General features: G+C 30.4%; 1 protein-coding gene across 5 annotated transcripts in view; it reads right to left on the reverse strand.

Moving 5' to 3' along the window:
• Positions 1-4277: 4277 nt before the first annotated feature.
• Positions 4278-21309, reverse strand: part of LOC118198591 (zinc finger protein 131-like) — a 31261-nt gene continuing 14229 nt past the window's right edge. The window contains exons 3-6 of one of the 5 annotated variants that reach the window (XR_015044384.1): positions 14065-14330; positions 11761-12065; positions 7630-7844; positions 4278-4849 (exon numbers count right to left, since the gene is read on the reverse strand). Coding sequence is in view for 2 of the 5 variants with exons in the window: in XM_085827619.1 (XP_085683745.1) it covers positions 12045-12065; positions 14065-14330 (287 nt within the window). In the remaining 3 variants the exon portion in view is untranslated. Of the gene's footprint in view, positions 4850-7629; positions 7845-9815; positions 12066-14064; positions 14331-21309 lie in introns of those variants that run through there. The other 4 variants (XR_015044385.1, XR_015044386.1, XM_035370307.2 and 1 more) reach the window with 4 other exon arrangements.

The raw sequence follows: 21309 nt of genomic DNA on the forward strand, positions 1-21309 counted from the left end.
GTTATCATGCATAAATTCCGTGTTTTAAATATTATTTATGGCTTCTAAATATTAAAAATCAATTTAATTTTGCATTTTTATTTGAAATAAAAATTTTATTCTTTATCATATTTTATGAAATTTTATGCTGTGGATGATGTAATCAGTGACGTCACTTTACTTTAAAAGTAATTGCTTTTAATATTTATAAATTTAATCTAATGTTTTAAACATTATTTATGGCTGTTAAATATTAAAATACAATTTAATTTTGCATTTCTTTTTTAAAATGATTTTATTATGTACGATTATTTAAATAATTTTAATTCTAGGCGTGATATAATAAGCTCTCTGATTGGTTATAGAATATTTGTGCATTAATGAGCTGTAATCAGCTCCCTGATAGGTTGCTGAAAATTTGTGCATTACCGCGCCATTTTAAAATTTAATTAATATCTTCGAATTCCTTCAAAAATGTCTCCTTCAAAGATTAATGTTTTTGATAAGCACCAAGAATTTTTGGTCTCGGAATCAAAAAATTATCCTTTGAGACCTTATTTTCGCCAGCCTGGCTTTCCTAATCAAAGATTTATTTATAAATTCTTACAAGGGTCAGAGGAAATTTATTTTAAATTTTTGGAGGAAATGTCGCTAATTGCTTCTTCAATGAAATGCGAAAATGTAGATCACAGATGAAGATCGTTAGAAGAGCCGATTCTGAGACGGCCGTATATGATATTGTGGTCATGTCGGAAGAAATAACCGCTGTAACGGTAAGAAAATTATTAGACATTCCTCCTTTTTTATCGACAATAAACTAATTGCTGTCATTTTAGCTCTAGTGTACGAAGCGTTCTTATTTACTTATTTTAAAGTATTTAATTTAAGTAATATTTTAATTCTTTTAAACGTTGGTATGATGGTTTTTAATTCGATATTCAATTTACGTAATATTTTAATCCAATTAAACGTTGGCGCAATGTTTTTATAGTAGTATTTTTATTCTATTTCTGTGCTATATGAAAGTAATAATTTAACCTTTCTTTAGTATTTTATACTCGTAGTAAATGTATTTATTCTATATAATATATATATTATATTCTATATAACATATTTTAAAGTATTTAAATTTAATAATATTCTAATTCTTTTAAATGTTGGATGATATTTTTTATTTCGATATTCAATTTCAGTAATATTTTAATCTAATTAAACGTTGGCACAATGTTTTTATAGCGGTGTTTTTATTCTCTTTTTTGCTATATGAAAGTAATAATAACCTTACTTTAGTATTTTATACTCATAGTAAATGTATTTATTTACACTTGCCTGCCATCTTAAAAAACGACATTTTCAACAAAAAAATGAATCCATTATTTCTAACGATATTTATTTTTTTTTTTTTTTTAAGTTTTGAATACTTTACTATGCGTAAAAACAGCGTTTTTCAAGATGGCTGACGTTTGTAGAAAGAGCGCCAACAATTGCGCCAACGTAAATTGCCAAAAATCCGTGCAACCGTCTACCAAAGTAGCACCCAATTGGATCCCGCTTATTATTTTTTGAAGACTGTAAGAACAATTTTATAAAAATAAACTTGAACTTTCGATTATGTCAAATAAAATTTCCGATGCTGGAACTTCCAAAGGATCTACAAAACGAAAGTATGTTTCGATGTTCAGCAAACAAAAAGTGGAACTGCTGCAAAAAATGGATAAAGACATGAAGAATGTGACAGAGAGGTTAGTGAAAACGAAAAAATTTCGATTGACAAGTTAGTCGGTATTCTCGGCACAGCAATTAACAGGACTTGAACAGCGGAACTTTGTAACTGAACAAGAAATTATGTCTGTTTATAGAATTAAAGAGAAAGTATTATCACATAAAACGAAGCAACTTAAAGAAATGTTTAATAAAGTAAACAAATAAATATTAAGCTTTTTTTTTTTTTTTTTGTAAATTTTGATACCCTTTAGATCATAATTGTTCTTTATTTCATAAATTACGGTTTCATATTTTTAATTTTAGAATTTCTGCATGCCATCTTACGAGATTTAAACTAATGATCTATAATCCGGAATCGCCGAAGTCCCGACGAGTCCGGATTAACGACTTTAGACTGTATAACTTTTTTTTTTTTTTTTATGTTGCATTCTGAAAATTTTTAATGTTTCAATTTGGCTGGGGATGACCAATAGGTTAGAAAGGATTTTTTAGAATTAACTATTTTATTTCGAATTCTTTTTTTTCAATATGTAAATGCGGTGGGTACGCCTTAATACGTGATAAAACTTACGACGAGAGAGAGCCATCGTGCACAAAACAATTTCATTTTTTTTCATTAACTAATCCTTGATATCCTCTAAATGAAGTTCTTATGTTCTGGACTTTTCTGGAAGATCCATCTAGCAGCAATCCAAATTTCACTCCTTTCATTTTTTTTCATTATAAATTAATCCTTGATATCTTTCGTATATTGTATTCTCTGACTAAATGTGTTATTGGACAAAGACACTTTTAAAAGCAGTTTTCCCATCAGACTCACCAACCATGATGTTCACCATACCTACGGCAGCAGATAGAATAAGTTCTGTGATAAAATGATGCTTCTTACATTTCGCAATTCTGTAAACCATCTTGCAAGATGTTAGCAAACAGTTGTTTGGTATTAACGCAGTCTCAAAAAAAATATTTTTTGTTGTTTCAGGTTTTATAACGTCCTGACAAAAATATTAAGAGGTTTGACAACCATGCTGTAGTGATTAGTTTCCAAATTGTGCTTCAGTTTACTTGGAAGCATACACTCTGTTGCCAAAACGTTCATTGTGGTCTCTCTTCACCATTCATTTCTGTTGACGTAAAACCAAATTTAAAAAAAAGTCATCATATTAGTCATGGCACTGGTTGAAGATACACTTCCTTTATCTGCATTATTACTACTATTCAAAAATCAATCCATCATCAAAGATATTACAGCAAGAAGTCACAAAATTATTTACCAAAGACAATAAATAAGAATATACCATTAACATGATCTAATTCATATCACTGTTTATTTATATGAAGCGCTGAGTTTAATTTCACTAGACACTTAGATTATAAACCGACTGACTGAATCGAGCCGGCAACGGTTGCTTATATACTTTGCGAAAGATCTTCCAGAAGATTCCAGAATATAAGAAATTAGTCTCTGTAGCCCAAGTGAAAAGGATAATCTGCTCTGGCGGCATTACTTTTATATACGGTCAAGTAAAATCAAACCCCACAAAGAAAAACATAGATATTTTTAGCCTCTCACTTTGTTTTTGTTAATTATACCAAATGCCTTGGCTCCATTAATTATGAAGCTTATATAATATTTGCGGCACTCCTGTTAATAGGTCATGGCGCACAGTTTGGGAACCTCTAGCTTATCTGAAAAATACTTTCATACTTTTAGGCAATATTTTTGGTTTTTTGTAGATAAGATGTTCTCCAAAAGTAATATTAGTGATTTAATAACTTACTAATCAGAAAGCTGAAAAGCAAGTACAGAATTGGTAGACGAAAAATTTAGAGTGTAGGGTTTAAAAAAAAAAAAAAAAAAAAAAAAAAAAATGCGTTATATATGGTTCGACTAAAAAGAGCATCTTCAACTTTCTCGACTACTTAACAAATGATATCAAGTTAAACAATTTATTAAAGTTATTCCTTTGCTTCTGTAATAGGAAAAATAACTTTATTAATATAAAGAAGTGTCCTTCAGACTTCTGAACTAGTAACAGAGAAGAAGCCAGCTGTATTAATAATAATTACAGCAGTTCTTTCCCTATACATGTTCAAATATTTTAACTGACTTTTCACAAAAATATCCTCTCCCCCCCCCCGAAAAAAAAAGGCAGTGAATTTGAAATTAGCATCACAGAATGGTAATATCATGGGAGAGAAATAACTTTAAATCCAAGTAAATATGGCTACTTTTAATTAATCTAGTTTTTTATGTCCCATACTGAAAATTTTTAATGTTTCAATTTGACTCGTGATGACCAATAGTTAGAAAGGATTTTCTAGGATTAACTATTTTATTTCGAATTCTTTTCAATATGTAAACGCGGTAGGTACAGCTTAATACAATCACGTTCTTTTGAACCTTATTTGCTTGTATACAAACCAATATCCTTCAGAATTTATTCTAAAAACCTCCTGGCCTCGACAGATCATCCAAAGCTTTGCTGCGACAGTCAACGAAGATGCATTGATTGCATTTATGGATAAAATTTGCTTGTAATTATGATTTGAAAAAATAAAATTGCGATGGATGTCTTTGTAATTTGTTTTAAATTTTATTGAGAAAGTTTGCTTCAGAAGAAAGTTAGGTCACATATAAAATTTACATCTACAGGCAAAATAACAAAAAATTTCTCATCGGAAACATTTCACATAAAAAATGTGTATATAGAGATATTGCAATGCCTGCTATTTGATCATAACAACTCTGCTGCAGAGCTTGATGTTATAGACTGAACAGTTACAGACTGAACATGTATTCTTTCATGTGTCCATAGTTGTTCTTTTCTGGCATAAGTTGCAGAGCATATTTTACACTCATATGAATTCATACCAGTATGAAAAGAGATAAAATGTCTCTTAAGGCTCTCCTTTTGTGTAAAACCTCTATTACAGCTGGAACACTTGAAAGGTTGCTCACCAGTATGAGTTACAATATGCCTTTTAAGAAGACTATGATATGGTGCCGAATAAGAACAATTAGGACACTGATAACGACCGTGTTTGGAAATTGAAGTATTAGTTTCTGAAAAATGCTGCCTACTAAAAGGGGCTTCAGAATCTACATATATACTAAAAAATGTACTATTTTCATTTGAAGAATCTGAAAAAAAAATTAGTAAATTAGTAAAATGCTATAAAATAAAGTAAACCACATACAAGCAATATAAATCACTTTACAAATAGTCATGACATGCAATTAAATACTGAATTATAGATTCATTACAGCAGAACATCATGTTATTTAAAATATTATCATAGAGTTAGACTATAAAAAGAAATATTAGATAGTAATGATATAAATTGAAAGCGCTGTTAAGATTGCAGCCTGAACAGATATACATTAGATTATTAGAATAAACAATAAACGGGGAAAAGGGAACTTTACGTTGTTAGTGGGATGTGTTCACTTATTTTTGTTGAATATCAGTAACAGTGTTACTATGTATCAATTGTGATTATTTAAATTGATAAAACTTGTAATACATATATTTTTTAATCTCTGTCGATTTTATACTTTCTACCCACTTAAAAAGGAAGAGTTATGAGGGATGTTATTCATTTACAAGGCCATATACCACAAATGAATAAAATGAGAGTTAAGCTCAATATAAAATATGGTGAATATGATAACGTGATCAAGCAAATTATAGTTATTAGGTATAATTGCAGTTATACTTATTAGTATAATCCAATTAGTTTCCGATAAACTTATTAGTAGCATGCAATATGAGGCTAGAGTTCAATCATAAAATGTGCAACTGAAAAAGAAACATAATAATAATCCCTACCTAATATTTCAGAATAGCAGTGATACATAAATCAGAATGCAAAACAGATTGTAAATAATGTAAATATCACAAAATAAACATGTATTCGAATTTATTATCAAATTTTAAGTTTAAAATTTTAATTTTGTGCTAAAATATAGACAGGAAAATAGCATTCATAAGAAAAATCAGCTTACAGGAAAAGCATCACAAGGTGCAAATCATTATAAAAATAATAAATTTAACTCAAAACAGTGAATTCCTGCCACCTGAAATCTTGATGAGTTGCATAAAATGAAAATGAAAATAATTACTCTAAATTACATACCTAGAAACTTTCTCTTACTTATCAGAAATATTTTTTATTGGATGATATAAATACTAATACATTAAACCTGCAAAATTGAAATCTGTTTTTATGAATTTCAAAATAAAAATTTATTGTTATCTCTGCATTAGAAAAAGTGAAAAAATATATATTTGAAATTTATATTTTATTCCATGAATGTTTAGTTAAGATTTGAGTCAAGAAGTTAAGATAAAAACATAAAATCTTGTTGAATAACTGCCAAATAAATATACAGTCAGCAAATTTTTAACTGGCTATTAAAGCTCACATGCTACAGCTAAATTATTCAATTTAAAACTATAAAACTACGAATTATATATTTATTAGAAATAACTAAAGAGACATCATAATATAAAAACAAGGCAAACCAAATTGCAAATACAGTAATACCCCTGTACCCGCAGTAATTCGTTCCAGAACCTACTGCGGATATATGAAAGATGCTTTGATTAGCGATACCAAGGCCACTGCTAACATTTTTACAGCCGTTATGCAGGAAAGATCAGTTATGAAAAATGCAATTCTGGAAGAATGATCTGTAACCTGGAAATGCACTGGATGTTCCAAAAATGACCATTTTCTTTCTCCTTCGATTTAGTTACATCAGTTAGAAAAGTGCATGTGTGTACATATAGTAGATAAATCTTGTGCAAATATAATGCTCAGCTTGTTTGTGTTTCACATTTGGTCACAGGCTGATCATCATTTGGCATTCAGTTTGAAACTTCAAAGGAACTTTTTTCCTCTGTTAAGAACCATGGATAACTGAAACCGCAGATACTGAATTCATGGATACGACTGTACATAGTTTTGGGATATCTAATTGAAGAAAAACTTTTGTAAAATATTATTGCACAGTCAGATTTATTGATACTAAGAAATAATGCATATTAAACTTCTACTTGTTTCCTTCAATTTAACTATTAATACTTTGGTGACTCTTTTTTTTAATGCATTACAAAACTGATATCCAATTAGTAGAATCTAATATTCATCTAGCAGCCTTTTTCAAACAAATTCTGGGAAAATTTCTATATTTTGAACAAAAATTAATTCAGCCATTTTTGTACAAAAGTTAAATCTAACTTTAGCTAGACATTTATATAATTTGCTTAAAAGTTTTCAAAATTTATACCGACTGTTTTAAAAGACCGATTTTAAGAATAATACGCTAGGCTTAGTTAATGCTTTTTCTCTTAAGTATGGTCAGCAAAGAAGACCTTTTAATTTTTAAATGGGGAAAGGGAAAATTAAAGTAAAAGCACCAGTAGTTGACCAGCTAAGGGAAATTTCTCATTCACTTGTCAACAGTATTAGCTGTGGAGACAATAATTAATTTTTTCGTAGTTAACGGATTTCTTCAACTGCCTACCTAGCTAGTGATGACCTTTTTTACCGAAAAAAGTTGTAGTATAAAATTATTATAAATAATTTAGAAAAAAAGTTTCCTTTCCAGTAGTTGACCACCTAAAAATAAAGAGTAAATCACATAACTCACGGGTCACTTTCAGGGGCGTAGCTAGAGAGGGGCAAGGGGGGCATCTGTCCTCGGGCGCAGAATCCAAGGGGCGCCAAACTGATGTTACGACATTTTAGAATTAAATATTTTCCATCCTTGGGAAGCAGTAGGGGGCACGAAATCTTCAGTTGTCCCTGGGCGCTGAACACCCTAGCTACGACTCTGGTCATTTTATTCAATAATACATGCACTTAATAAATATTTGATTGCCAAATTGAATAATACAAATAAATCACTGTACTTACACAAAAACCGAAGTCAATCCCTAACTGAAAATGGTAATCAGGCGGCAAGAATTAGCAGGATCTGGGAGAGCACAAGTTTCACTGTCAGTCATTACTTAACTGATAGGCATATCAACTGGGAGTTGATAAAATGTGATACTAGACCGCAGTAGCGTCTTATAAGCAGGTCTGCACGAACGCCAAACCAAAATATCCCTTATTTTGAAGCTTTTCCCCTGAAATGATCAATTACTACTGCATGATCAACTTTTGGTCCCTCTACCTTATTATTTCATATATCATTACTAGAGATTACAGTAGAATTTCTAATAAGATTTTTGACCTACTTTGATAATACTACTAATAAAGCTGGGATAGAAAGGTGAAACATATAAAAGAACAAAATCTGCAGGAAATATTACAGTGCAAAGTCTGTAATCTGGACGTCCATTATCCAGAATGATCTATAATCCGGACTTCAAAGCCACGAACTTATGCATGCGCGTTTAGCACAAAAAACAAAGCAACTTAAACAACTAACATTGAAAAAAATGTTTAATAAAGTAAACAAATATTAAGCTTTTTTTTTTTTTTTTTTTATTTTGGTACCCTTTAGATTATAATTGCTCTTTATTTCAGAAATTAAGGTTTCATATTTCTAATTGTATAATTTCTGCATGCCATCTTACCAGATTTAAATTGATGATCTATAATCCGGAAAAACCCTTAATCCGGAATCACCGAAGTCCCGACGAGTCCGGATTACAGACTTTGTATAAATTTAAAATAACTTTATCAATAATTTTCAGACATTAAATCTAAAAAACTTAAAAAATTAATTACACTAAATATACTAAACTGTAGTTCTAATGAAACAATTTATGTAGTGGTATTTCTTAAAGATTATCTGATAATAAAAGGTTCGGAAAGACAAATACTTTGAACTTTACCTTAATTACCACAACTACATTAGTTTTCTACATCAAACTTCATAATTATAGTGACTTAGTAAATCAATTACACAGCAGGGTTTTGGTTTCCCATTACATCAGTGAATGTTATTAATATGAAATTATTAAGCATTACTTTCAAATATTTAAGCAACATAAAATTACCTCAGAACAATAAATTAATCCTAAAAATTAATCAGTGCAAACTTCAATTAATTGGTAGAGTACTTACATTTAATAAAACTTCATAATGTAAATTAAAAAAAAAAAAAAACACTAATAAAAAGTGATATATATATATAACAGAAGTTTATTGTATGGATTATAACTGAGCTATGCCAAAATACTTTTGACATTAAAATAAAATTCATTTAATATTATAGATAAACTAATTTTATCAATCTGAGAATGCTGATAAAGAGAAGATGTATAATTATTACTATTTATTTTAGTACCATGAATATTAAATTCATTAAAAATATTTAACTATGACTAATAATGCCACTGAAAGTAACATTTTTAGCAAACTCAATTCAGTTACATGAAAAAAGAAACTTAAAAAAAAAAAAAAAAAAAAAACTGAATATGAGAAAATTACAGTGTGCCATTTACAAAAACTGAAGCTCTCTCTATATACAGGGTTATTCAAAAAGAAAGAGCAGATTGCAAAAATGTATTTCTTCCAAACTACAAAAGATAGAAACATGATTCTAACGTTAATGAATAGAAAAAAGTGTACAATTTAGTACAGGTAAAAGTTCCAATCATAGCCACATTGGCACTGTTGTTTGTTCTGGTATTATTTGTCAGTTGGTAGTCTGTAGTGAAATGGCGGCGACACCACAGCAGAAGTCTTTTTGTGTTCTAGAATTAGCAAAACTAGAGTCCATTGTTGCAGTTCAGCAAGCATTTCGCCATCAATTTAATAAACAACCACCGTATCATAAGAAAATTTACGAGTGGCATCGAAAATTCGTAGAAGATGGTTGCATCTGCAAAGGGAAAAGCACGGAACGTCCACGCACATCGAACGAGAATGTCAAGCGTATTCGTACACTTTACGAAAGGAGCCCAAAGAAATCCACATCGCGAGCAAGCAAAGAACTTCAAATTCCTCAACCAACGGTATGGCAAGTTCTAAAACATTGTCTGCACATGAAGCCATACAATCTGCAGTTATTGAACGCATACATTGAATGCATACCATAATTGTAAACTTTTCTCTATCCATTAACGTCAGAATCATGTTTCCATCTTTTGTAGTTTGGAAGAAATAAATGTTTGAAATCTGCTCTTTCTTTTTGAATAACCCTGTATATATGTATAACATATAGATAGAGTAGTCAGAGATTGTTTCAAAAAATAAGAAGGATGATAATGCCCATCAAGACAAACCAGCACTTAGAACCCAATTGTTGATGTATACTATTGCCTCTCTTATTTTGTTAAACCTGTTGAAATTCCTATATATATATATATACACACACTTAAATTATAATATATTTTATATAAAAAAAAAAAAAAAAAAAAACAATGCTCTTTGCTTTCTATAAAGTGTTTTATTAATGCTGTGGATTATAAGGTCACGATATTTGAAATATTGACAACACAATTGGAAATCATTAAAAAGACATCATGATGCACATATTATTTCAAATTTCTTCAAATTTTGGAACTTTATAAAATTTAAAATAAAAAAGAAACTGCATAAAAAACCTCTTTTTGTAAGGAAGAAAAAAACCTTTTTCATGGCACTTTCTGAGATATTTTATAATAGCCCTTTGATAAGTTAAAAAACATTTTAGGAATACAAACTCCATATACATCAAATTTAATTTTTCGTTGCTTGTGAAATTAATATTACAGGAGGGGGAGTGAGAGAAAAGAAAAGGAAAATAAAAATATAAGTAATTTTCAAAGTAAAAATAATATTAAATATTACAATACGACTTTCAAAATTTAATTGATGCCTGATTTTTTCTAATATATAATACACAAACTACACAACTTGGTAAGAAAAACTGTTCTTCACATTTATAGGAACTAATCCTTCAAAAAATAATCTCAATATAATTTTAAAAATTAAGATTTATCACACACACACACACACCCATATATATATATAATGTACAATTTAACATAATAAGAAATACAGCCAACTTTTCAATGTACAGAAGTGCCTCTGTATCCGCAGGTTTCAAAACATAGCCGCATATACATGAAACTGCAGATAATAGTGAAAACTATTTAAAACAAGGCATTCATGTAACACAAAATGTTTAAATTTATCTGATAAGCTAAGGAAGTAAAACTTTACCAACATAAAATAATGTTATAATAACTCTGTGCTCAAAAATGCATTATAAATTATATTGTTAAACAAAATAATGTGAATTACATTGTGTATGGGAATATAATTGCTCTTGTACAATGAAATTAAAGAATTCTAATATTTTAACTTAATCTGTGAAAAACCAGGGCAAAATAAAAAAATGCTGTTGTATATAGCATAACATACAGCTTCAAAAGTCAGTAGAAGAAAAGAATATTTAGTTTTCTAGCACCAATAGCATACTAGTTTCAACACACTTGCAGTATGTCTGTTATATTTTCAAGCCCATATAAAATAAGAATGTAAATAAATTCTTAATAAAGTAAATAAAACTTTAAAAAGCAAGAAAGTTGCAATAATGTGTTATTGATGAGAATGAGATGAATGCTATAAGTAAGAGCAGAAAAAAAGTTGAATAATAATTATGTATATGGAAATAAAAGGTGAGTCAAATAATACTGCAACCAGTGATAGCCAAAATCCTCACAAACATATTTATGACTCTCAAGTTAGGGTACTCAATCAAACCATCAAATTTTGAGGGGTTTTCTTTAACCTAAAAATACATATAAAATTCTGCAGTAAACATCTTCATTTTTTGTATCTAGCTACATTGGTGCCAAAAGATAGTGCACATGTATGGAAACTGTGTGTGTTTGAAGAATCAATCTTTGCCAGTGTGATGAATTTTATCACTTCTCTTGCATTTTGAAATTGACAATTTATAAAAACCAACTGATATTTTGTCTCTGTGTCACTCTGAACCGCATATTAGTGAGAAACAGCGGATACGGGGGTACAACTGTATGCACAATTCTAATTTTTTGGATAAAACAAAAATATTAAATAAAATGCTACTTTCTCCTTCACCTTATTCATGATTTAAAAAAACTATAATAATGTAATTTTGTGAAGAGTAATCATGTGTCTCTTCAGGTTTTCCTTCTGTGTGAAACCTTTATGACAAATGGAGCATTTATATGGGCGTTCCCCAGTATGAGTCAAAATATGTCGTTTAAGAATGCTGTAAAAGGCTGCAGTATAGGAACACATGGGGCACTGATAATGTTCAAAAAAGGAATTATTTTCCTTTACTCGAGTTACGAAGTTGGTTGAAACATTGGATACTGGATGCATTTGTGTAAGCATATTATTCATTCTTTCAGAAAAGGTTCCTGAAAAATAAATCGTACTAAATAAATTTAAACAGCATAAAATTTTAAAAATTAAACATATTTTTAATTCATTTTAATTAAAATTTTAATTATGAAAAAAGAAATTCTCTAAAATGCATTTAAACTAATACGAGAAAGGCATTTTAGAATTTGTTTGACAAAGCTAAGATGTTTCAAAACTCACTGATTTTACAGTTTTTTTAAAAAACAGTAATTTCTTTTTCCATCTTTGTAGATGCACAAAAACAACTGTCATTTGATGATTCATACTTCGAACATAAACGCAATTCAGATTTAATTATTAATCGTCAAAAGAGATTGGTTTCTTTCATGTTAGTAGCCTACTGGCAAGCAATAACATTTCCTTTAAGATTCACCTATAATGAAAATCATAAATACAAGTTCCCCCCCCCCATTCAACTCAAATAACACCAAAATATCTAATTAAAAATCTAAACGAAAAATGTCTTCAATTTTCAAAAGTTTGGTAAAGTTTAAAAAATGCACAAAAGAACAAAAATATTAACTAATTCTTGTTATTAAAATGAAATGTACTAGAATATGTGGATAGATATTGAAAACTTTTATTATCACAAAATTATTCTTATCAAAATGCTACATTAAACTGAAGCTCAGTTAACGTTTACGTACACACTGCTGTCAATTCGCATGCATTAAACTGATTCTCGTGTATCTTTTTAACAGTTTTAATACATAAGTAATTTTTCAAGAAACAATAATATCAAATTTCATAAAATTTAATTGATATATTGCTTTTTTTAAATATATATTATTTGAATATTGTTTTGTATGAAAAAATATGTTTCATATTTGTAACAGCTAATCAAAAAAACATTCTCAAGGTAACTCTGGAAAGAATAAGATTTACAATAGCTAGCTACAAAATGTATAATTTGATAAAATAAATAACACATAATTTTACTTTTTAACATATACACAATTCGGTTTTTTGGATGAATTAAAACCATCAAGTAAAAAAATATTTTCAAAATGAAAAAAAGAAACACAATACAGTCAAAAGTCTTTAATCCGAACGTCCATAATCCAGAATGATCTATAATCCGGACCTCAAAGCTACAAACTTTCTATGCATGTGCTCAATACCTTCACGCATGCGCATTTAATGTATAACGGACAATATAAGCTAAGCTAAAATTACCTAATTATCTATTTCAGTTAATGTTGCATATTGCGTTGTTCCTTAATCTTCGAATTGGATGAGGCTTATTATTTTTTGCAGACTGTTAGAGCAATTTTATAAACGTAAACTTGAACTTTCAATTATGTCAATAGAATTTCGGATTCTGAAGCTGCCAAAGGATCTACAAGTGAAAGCATGTTTCGATGTCCATTAAACAAAAAGTGGAATTGCTGCAAAAAATTGATAAAGGCATGAAGAAAGTGACAAAGAGATGATTTGTTTCTCTAACCATTCCAAAATCTATTTATCAATTTCACGCTGCTCTGCGGGGGAGGGGGGGACGTCACGGTGCGCAATGAACTGGAAGTTGATCTGTCAGCACTATCCTGATCTTCAGCGCAGATGTTTTTATTTTATTCGGCATTTAATTCCTTACTAAATGTAGTGTTTCATCTCAATGAACTCATATGATTTAAATCAATTTCCTCGTCATTATAAATATCACGAATACACATCAAATAGTTTACTGGTTGCAATTTTCTAATTTAGACTATGCGTAATGTATGCTTTATGCATGCGCGCATTGAAAGAAATGTTTAATAAAGTAAACAAATAAATATTAAGCTTTTTTTATATAAATTTTGATACCCTTTAGATCATAATTGCTCTTTATTTCATAAATTACGGTTTCTTATTTTTAATTTTATAATTTCTGCATGCCATCTTACCAGATTTAAACTGATGATCTATAATCTGGAAAAACCGATAATCCGGAATCGCCAAAGTCCAGACGAGTCCGGATTAAAGACTTTTGACTGTATCTTTTTAAAGACATACAGTTTTATGAAGAGAGACCATATGTCTCTTCAGGTTTTCTTTCCGTGTAAAACTTGTATGACAAATGGAACACTTATGTGGATGCTCGCCAGTGTGAGTCACAATATGTCGTTTAAGAATGCTATAAAAAGCCGCAGTATAAGAACACATAGGACATTTATAAAAAAAGGAGCCACTTTTCTTATCTTGAGTCAGAAAGTTAGCTGGCAGATCAGATGCTGAATGTAGTTGTATGAACGAACTATTCATTTGTTCATAGAAGCTTCCTGGAAAATAAATCATTATGAATAAATTTGAACAGCATGACAACCATTTTAAAAGTTCAAATTTGTAAAGTTGACATTTAAGAGAAAGTGACATTTCATAATTTATACTTGACAAAACTACTTCTAAACTCACAATTTTAGTTAGTTTTTTTTTTTTTTTTTTTTTTTAATAAAAAGTTAATTTTATCTCTGTTTAAGCTTTGACAAAGCACTTGTTATTTGATGATTGATATCTGCACCACAAATGAAATCATATTTTGATGGTAAGATATCATAAGATGACTCATTTACTTTGGTTAAAATATGCTCAGACCCCTTAATATTTACTTCTAGATTTACTACAGGTATAACTTATTAATATAATTTTTTCTTACCCAAATCTTTCAATTCAAAAAATCTAATGATTTTAATTGCCAAAAAATTTAAAGAAAAAGAAATTTATTTAATTTTAAATTGAATTTAAATTAAATTTTAATAATATATTATACATTTAATTTTTATACTAAATTTTGAATTTAAATTACATTTTTAATAAAGATTAAGAAAGTGCATATAATAATCAAAATACAAATTTATTGCATTCATTAAAATGAGATGAGTTTGAAAATGCATGCTAGTGCATTGTCGTCATGTGAATAACAATTATATACTACATTTATACTGCTTCATTAAAACTGAGATCCTACATACACTGCTCGACATTGAAAATGTAACACCAAGAAGGAGTGGTCAGAAAGGTGATGAAATTTGGAAAAAAGACAGAGACAGCAAGCAGCAATAAGTGATCTTTATTTCAAAATGATAGTCAGAATACAGAGCGAGAACGACGTTGCCTCAGTAGGATGTAGGACCACTGCGGACAGCGATCCACAAAGAAACACGCGTAGGCATAGAGTCAATAAGAGTGCGGATGGTGTCCTTAGGGATGGCTCTCCATTCCCTTTCAACCATTTGCCACAGTTCATCTTCTGAACGAGGCAGGGGCAGAGTTTGAAAACGGCGTCCAATCTCATCCCACACATGTTCGATTGGTGACAGGTCAGGAGAGTACGGTGGCCAGGGAAGCATCTGTATACCTTGCAGAGCACGTTGGCAGATGCGAGCACTGTGTGGTCGAGCGTTATCCTGCTGAAAAATTGCATTAAGCAGCCCCTGAATATAGGGGATTGCCACCGGCCGCAGTACATTATCCAAGTATCGTTGGGCCGTGAATACGAACTAGAGATGACCTGGAATCGCAGGCAATAGCGCCCCAAACCATTATGCCACGTTGTTGCGCGGTAGGGCGTTCCACAGTTACAGCCGAATTAGATCTGTCTTCCTGTCGATGCCACACACGTATGCGGTGACTGTCACTGGATAAACAGAAGCGTGGCTCATCTGAGAACATGACATTTCGCCATTCTGTCATCCATATCGCTCCAGTTCGGCACCATTCTGAACATTTGCGTCTTTGCTGTAGTGTCAATGGCAGTCTTCTTAACAGACGCCATGAGTGCAGGCCACATTCAACCAATTGACGGGAAATGGTTCTGGTCGACACGGGAACATCCAGGGTATCTTGCACATGCTGTAGAATAGCAGTACAAGTGACTTGGGGAATAGCCACAGCTTGCCGGCAGATGTGTCGATCCACACGTGCTGCACCTGTACCCCTCCGTCTTCCCACATATCCTTGTTTTAACCATGTTCGCCATAGCCGATGCACCGTGCTCGCATCCATGTGGATATCAGCTGCGATTTGATGCAAGGACCAACCCGCCCTTCTCAGTCTGATCACTATACCCTTCGAAAAATCGTCTATCTGCTGGAGTGCCTTCATTGATGGTGGCCTGGCATTCTCTCCTATTACACGTATCCTCCGGGACAAAAACCAACTTTCTTCGACAATTCGTCTGGCAGAAATAACAAAACGAATACTGCCCATTCTGCATGTTCCTTCCCTTATATCTTACTTCATATGCGTCGGAGAGCTGCACATTTCACATCATTCGCATAATTCAGTGACACACGTCTACTCTAAAATTTGCATAAATTTCTGACCACTCCATCTTGGTGTTGCATTTTCAATGTCAAGCAATATACATTAAAATTATCTTTGCATATGTTAAAAACACTATTTGTTCAAAAAATATAGAAAGCTGAATGAATTTATTAGAACTGATAGGTAATGTTATAACACATAAATATGAACTGAAAAAACAAGTATAAATGTACGTGATGGAAGGCTTTTATTTTACCTAATGTTAGTGAGAATATTTAAGATTCTTGGCTTCCTCAAGATACAAACACATTCAGATCTCAAATGCACATCAACTTCTGTAACTGAAGGCAACAAAGTATTGCTATTATAAATTATAATTCTGAAGTTCTCTGCACTAATTCAAACCGACACTCTTCTGTAAGACCAACACCAGAGCCTGTACAAGAGGCACAGCCTCACGTGGTGGTGGTAATTAGAGGCAACAGAACCTTAAGAATTCAGGAATGCATTGTGCAGTAGAATTTAGAAACTACAGAGATTGCACTAGGCAGCAAAATTGTAGTGCTGACTCTGCTATGAGGTAAGCACAACTCAAAACTTTCTGACATAAAGGCTCTAATTAAAATTTCTGAGCAGCCTACTCAAAAGGGATATACACAGCACGAATGGGCAAAACTCGGCTGGCAGATCAAATGCAGCCCATTACAAAATCCAGTGCAATGATATTTCCATCGCTTTCCTGACCAATTTTGTTCAAGTGCTATGGGCGCAGCAAGAGATTGTCATGGTTCTGCCCATATGATAAAGTTAGAAAGACCTTTCTGGCCTGCGCTTAGAAGTATTTGCTCCTCCCTGGTATACAGAAATGTGGTTTAAGCAGAAAAATCAACAAGAACTTGATTATGCAGAGGAAAATTTGTAGCTTTCCCAGGCTTCCTAATAACAATTTCGGGGTATATAAATTGCTTCCAGATGGCATAGACTAACTGCCTTGAAGCATTCAATCATCTTGTCATTTTCATGACTGTTTGCTCTGCTTCTGAATCATTGACAGCTCTCCACACCAAAGATTTTCAAATGATATTTTTAAACCATATTCACAGAAATTCAAAGACAAATGCAACCAAAAGCGTAATTTGAGCAAATCAGCTTAATTATAATGGATAATGTTGTACTATTATTATAACGGATATATCGGATAATGTTGTACCATTATTTGCATTTCAGAAACACACCGACTGAAATATCATAATAACGAAACTAGATTGGATAGTGACATTTAAATTTGCCTTTTCTTCATTATACATTAAAATATATCAAAATGATGATTACTTCAGAAGTATTTTTGTGCATATAAATTTATTTTGAACATTAGCATAATTCATCATATTCTTGAACAAAAACGAAAAAGAAAAAGAATTACAGTTTTAGTAGAAAGTATTTCACAGTATATATGCACTTTATATATAAGTAATCATAAAAGTAACATGCTTTATATTTCATTTTTTTACAACTCCCTTTAAAATTATAAAATATATAGACAGAAGTGTTAACATTTCATCATAATATGAATAATGGTATAGCTATGAAACTAGGAGATAAAATACATATTGTACAGAACTTTTTAATTATACAATCCTTTTTAAGACATTATGCAAAAGAGATAAATATTTTATTAAATTAATTTAGATTCTTGTTTAAAACAGCTTGCCTTTCCCACAATTTTTAACATCAATTTTTCCTACTTTGCAAAACACATATGCACGCATATATCAGATTAAAAAAGAAAAGAGACAAAATATCATAACATTCTACTCTGGAGTTAGCAATGATCTATAATTCATTTAAAATTAAAATCAGTCTTTTAGCTTGAAGCTGCAAACTCTACACACACAATTTAATTGTCAAAAATATCTCAAAATGATATTTGTGATATATATTTTTCGATAATTAGATTATTTAACAATAATGCACATCTTCTAAACATATAAATCCATCCATTTAATAACAGAAAGTATTCAAATATATTTGGTAATTGGAGATGGTATTTTGATCAGCATCTAAAAAAGTATACTATACTACATAATTTTTCATTCATCTTTTTATTTTTAACTCACATCGCATTCAATCTCAAATGTAAATAAAATGAACCTAATTTTAGTTTATTACAATTTAAAAATATATCAAGGACAACAATCATTAACAAATTCCAGTGTTTTGTATAGTACAAAACATGTACATCAAGTCTCTTATAAAAAATATTAAAATTTTGCAGGTTCATAAATAGAGATATGTTTTTACAATCTAGATAATTGTTCAATAAATATGTTGCACGAAGAACTTAATAAATTAATAATTCATTTTCTTTTTGTTTCTTTTGCCATTTATCAATAAAATTATTTATTAATTCATTATCATTTCTTCATTTAATTTATATTAACTTGCATATCTTACCCAGATAATTGATGATTACTATTTCGATTATGATATTCTCAAAGAAAAAAAAAATCACTCCTTGAACTCCAAAAGCTTCATCATTCAATCAATACAAACACAGTGATCCTTACTTTCTCTCACATATCAATCAATACTGATTATGCTAACATTGTAAAAAGAATGCATGTCAAACATGTTGATAACTAAACATAATAAAAATCAATCAAATTAATAACTAATCTTAAATTTTACAAATTTTTAGCTTTTATATTTTATTTATATTTCTATAATACAAGGCATGGCTATTAATTTCCAGGACTGCTCTAATAACATCAGAACAGATGATGTGAGAAACGCAATCTTTTAATATGTTTCGAAGTAATCCCCACCTGCCGTAATACACATCTGTGCTCGGCTGTATATATTGTGGAAACAACTTTTAAAGTCCTCTTTCGGAAGGCTCTTCAATCTCGACATCACGTTCTTTTTGATGTCTTCAACTTCTACAAAGCGTGTTCCTTTGATCACAGTTTCGAGTTTAGGAAACAAAAAGAAGTCTGCGGGGCAAAGTCAGGAGAACATGGCAGATGGTGCAGCTCCACGACCTGATGTTTGGCCAAAAACCTTTTCACTGGCAATGTCATGCAACGTGACGTCGATACTGAACAGCCTTTCGAAAGAGGACTTTAAAAGTTGTTCCCACAACTTATACAGCCGAGCACAGAAGTGTATTACGGCAGATGGGGATTACTTCGAAACATATTAAAAGGTTACGTTTTTCACCTCATCTGTTCTGGTGTTATTAGAGCAGTCCTGAAAATTAATAGCTACACCTTGTATATTTGCCTACATACATATACAAATATGTGCATACATATAATGGTGAGATTTATTAGTTCACACCAATTCAAAAGAACATCTTCCAAAAATGCTTTTAGCTTCCAAGAATTGATTGTAATATGTATTTAGGCAACACATATAAGGTATTTCTCTCGTCTTCTTGGAGTGCTTTCGTGGTGTGATGGTTTTTCATGCTGGGCGCATATTCCACAGGTCCATGATTGGATTCCCTGTGAAGGTGTTGCTCATTTTTCATCACTCCTGCTTCCAAAATACCTAATGTCTCTACAGTGGCGCCCGAACTAAAAGGGTGGTGAATGATGATTCTTCACACCCAGAATTTGGTGACTAGGTCCCCTAAAACCCCAGTCGCTCTTTAAAAGGGGAAGTATATAAGGTATTTCTCTTGCCTTCTTCGCATGCCTTCGCGGTGTGGTGGTCTGCACAATGGGCGCATATTCCAGAGGTCTGTGGTTTGATTCCCAGTGAAGGCGTTGCTCATTTTTCATCATTCCTGCTTCTAAAATACCTAATATCTCTACATAGATAGCTACTCACTCACTCATTTTATTGCTTACTTAGGTAGATTTTTTTAGTTTTTTATCTTACCACTACATACATATACATACACAAACACATTTTACTTATTTTTTGTGCTTATCATAGTATCTTCTGTACTACTTATAACGGTTTAAATTTAACCATTAGCATTTAATATTTTTTTACTTTTACACATTTTATATACATCGAGTAGACTATTATATTTTTGATTAGATATAATTTTTTATATAATTTTATTAATAAACAAAAGAAACAAAAAGAAAAACATTTATTAAAAAGGAAAAAAGAACAGGTAAATACAAATTTATGGCATTCATTCACAACGCATAAATAAAATAAACTTAAGAAAATTTAATTTGATTTGAAAATCTAAATTTGAAAAGGTTCATATCAAAATTGAAAAAGAATCTTAAGAATTTTCATACTGCAATTAATACACACATACAATAATTATGCACACAGTTTAAAATTATACCAGAACCAGTTTAAAATTAAATATTATGCCAGAACCTCAAAACTAAAAGAAAAGGAAAAAGAGTAAAACAAATCCTTATGACACATAAGTACTTAAAAAAAAAAAAAAAAAAAAAACCTAATTGTATAAAAAAAATAATAAAAAGCAGATAATACATTTTACAACTCATTTTAATTGTAAGCTGAAATTCATATGAATGACATATATACATGTGTATATACATAGTATGTGCATGAATGCATTAATACATATATAACATTAATACAAAATTCATTTATACATATGTAAGCAGTAACCCTCATTTCATTTATACATATGTAAGCAGTAACTTTTAACAAAGCAAGATAACAATTTTTTATTTAAATATTTGTATTTTATAATGATTTCTATATAATGAAAAAAGTTTTTTTATAACTTTTATGCTTAACTACATTTAGAAGATATTTTGTAAAACATTTTTTCTAAATTCTCAGCAGCAATATCATTTTTTAACATATTATATATATACAGTACAAAGTACTTTTTATTTCCATAATAAAACGTGGAGATTTTTTCTTCCATAATAAAACGTGGAGATTTTCACTTAAAAATTTTGATTCTTAATTTCACTTAGGCACTAAATAAAGTATGTCGTCATGGAAAAACAATCATGTAAGCATAAATTTGCGAGATTAATAATTTGG

This window comes from Stegodyphus dumicola, chromosome 12 (genome assembly GCF_044657685.1).
Source record: "Stegodyphus dumicola isolate Sdum_Otavi_A_Nest chromosome 12, ASM4465768v1".
Taxonomy (NCBI): Eukaryota; Metazoa; Arthropoda; class Arachnida; order Araneae; family Eresidae; genus Stegodyphus; species Stegodyphus dumicola.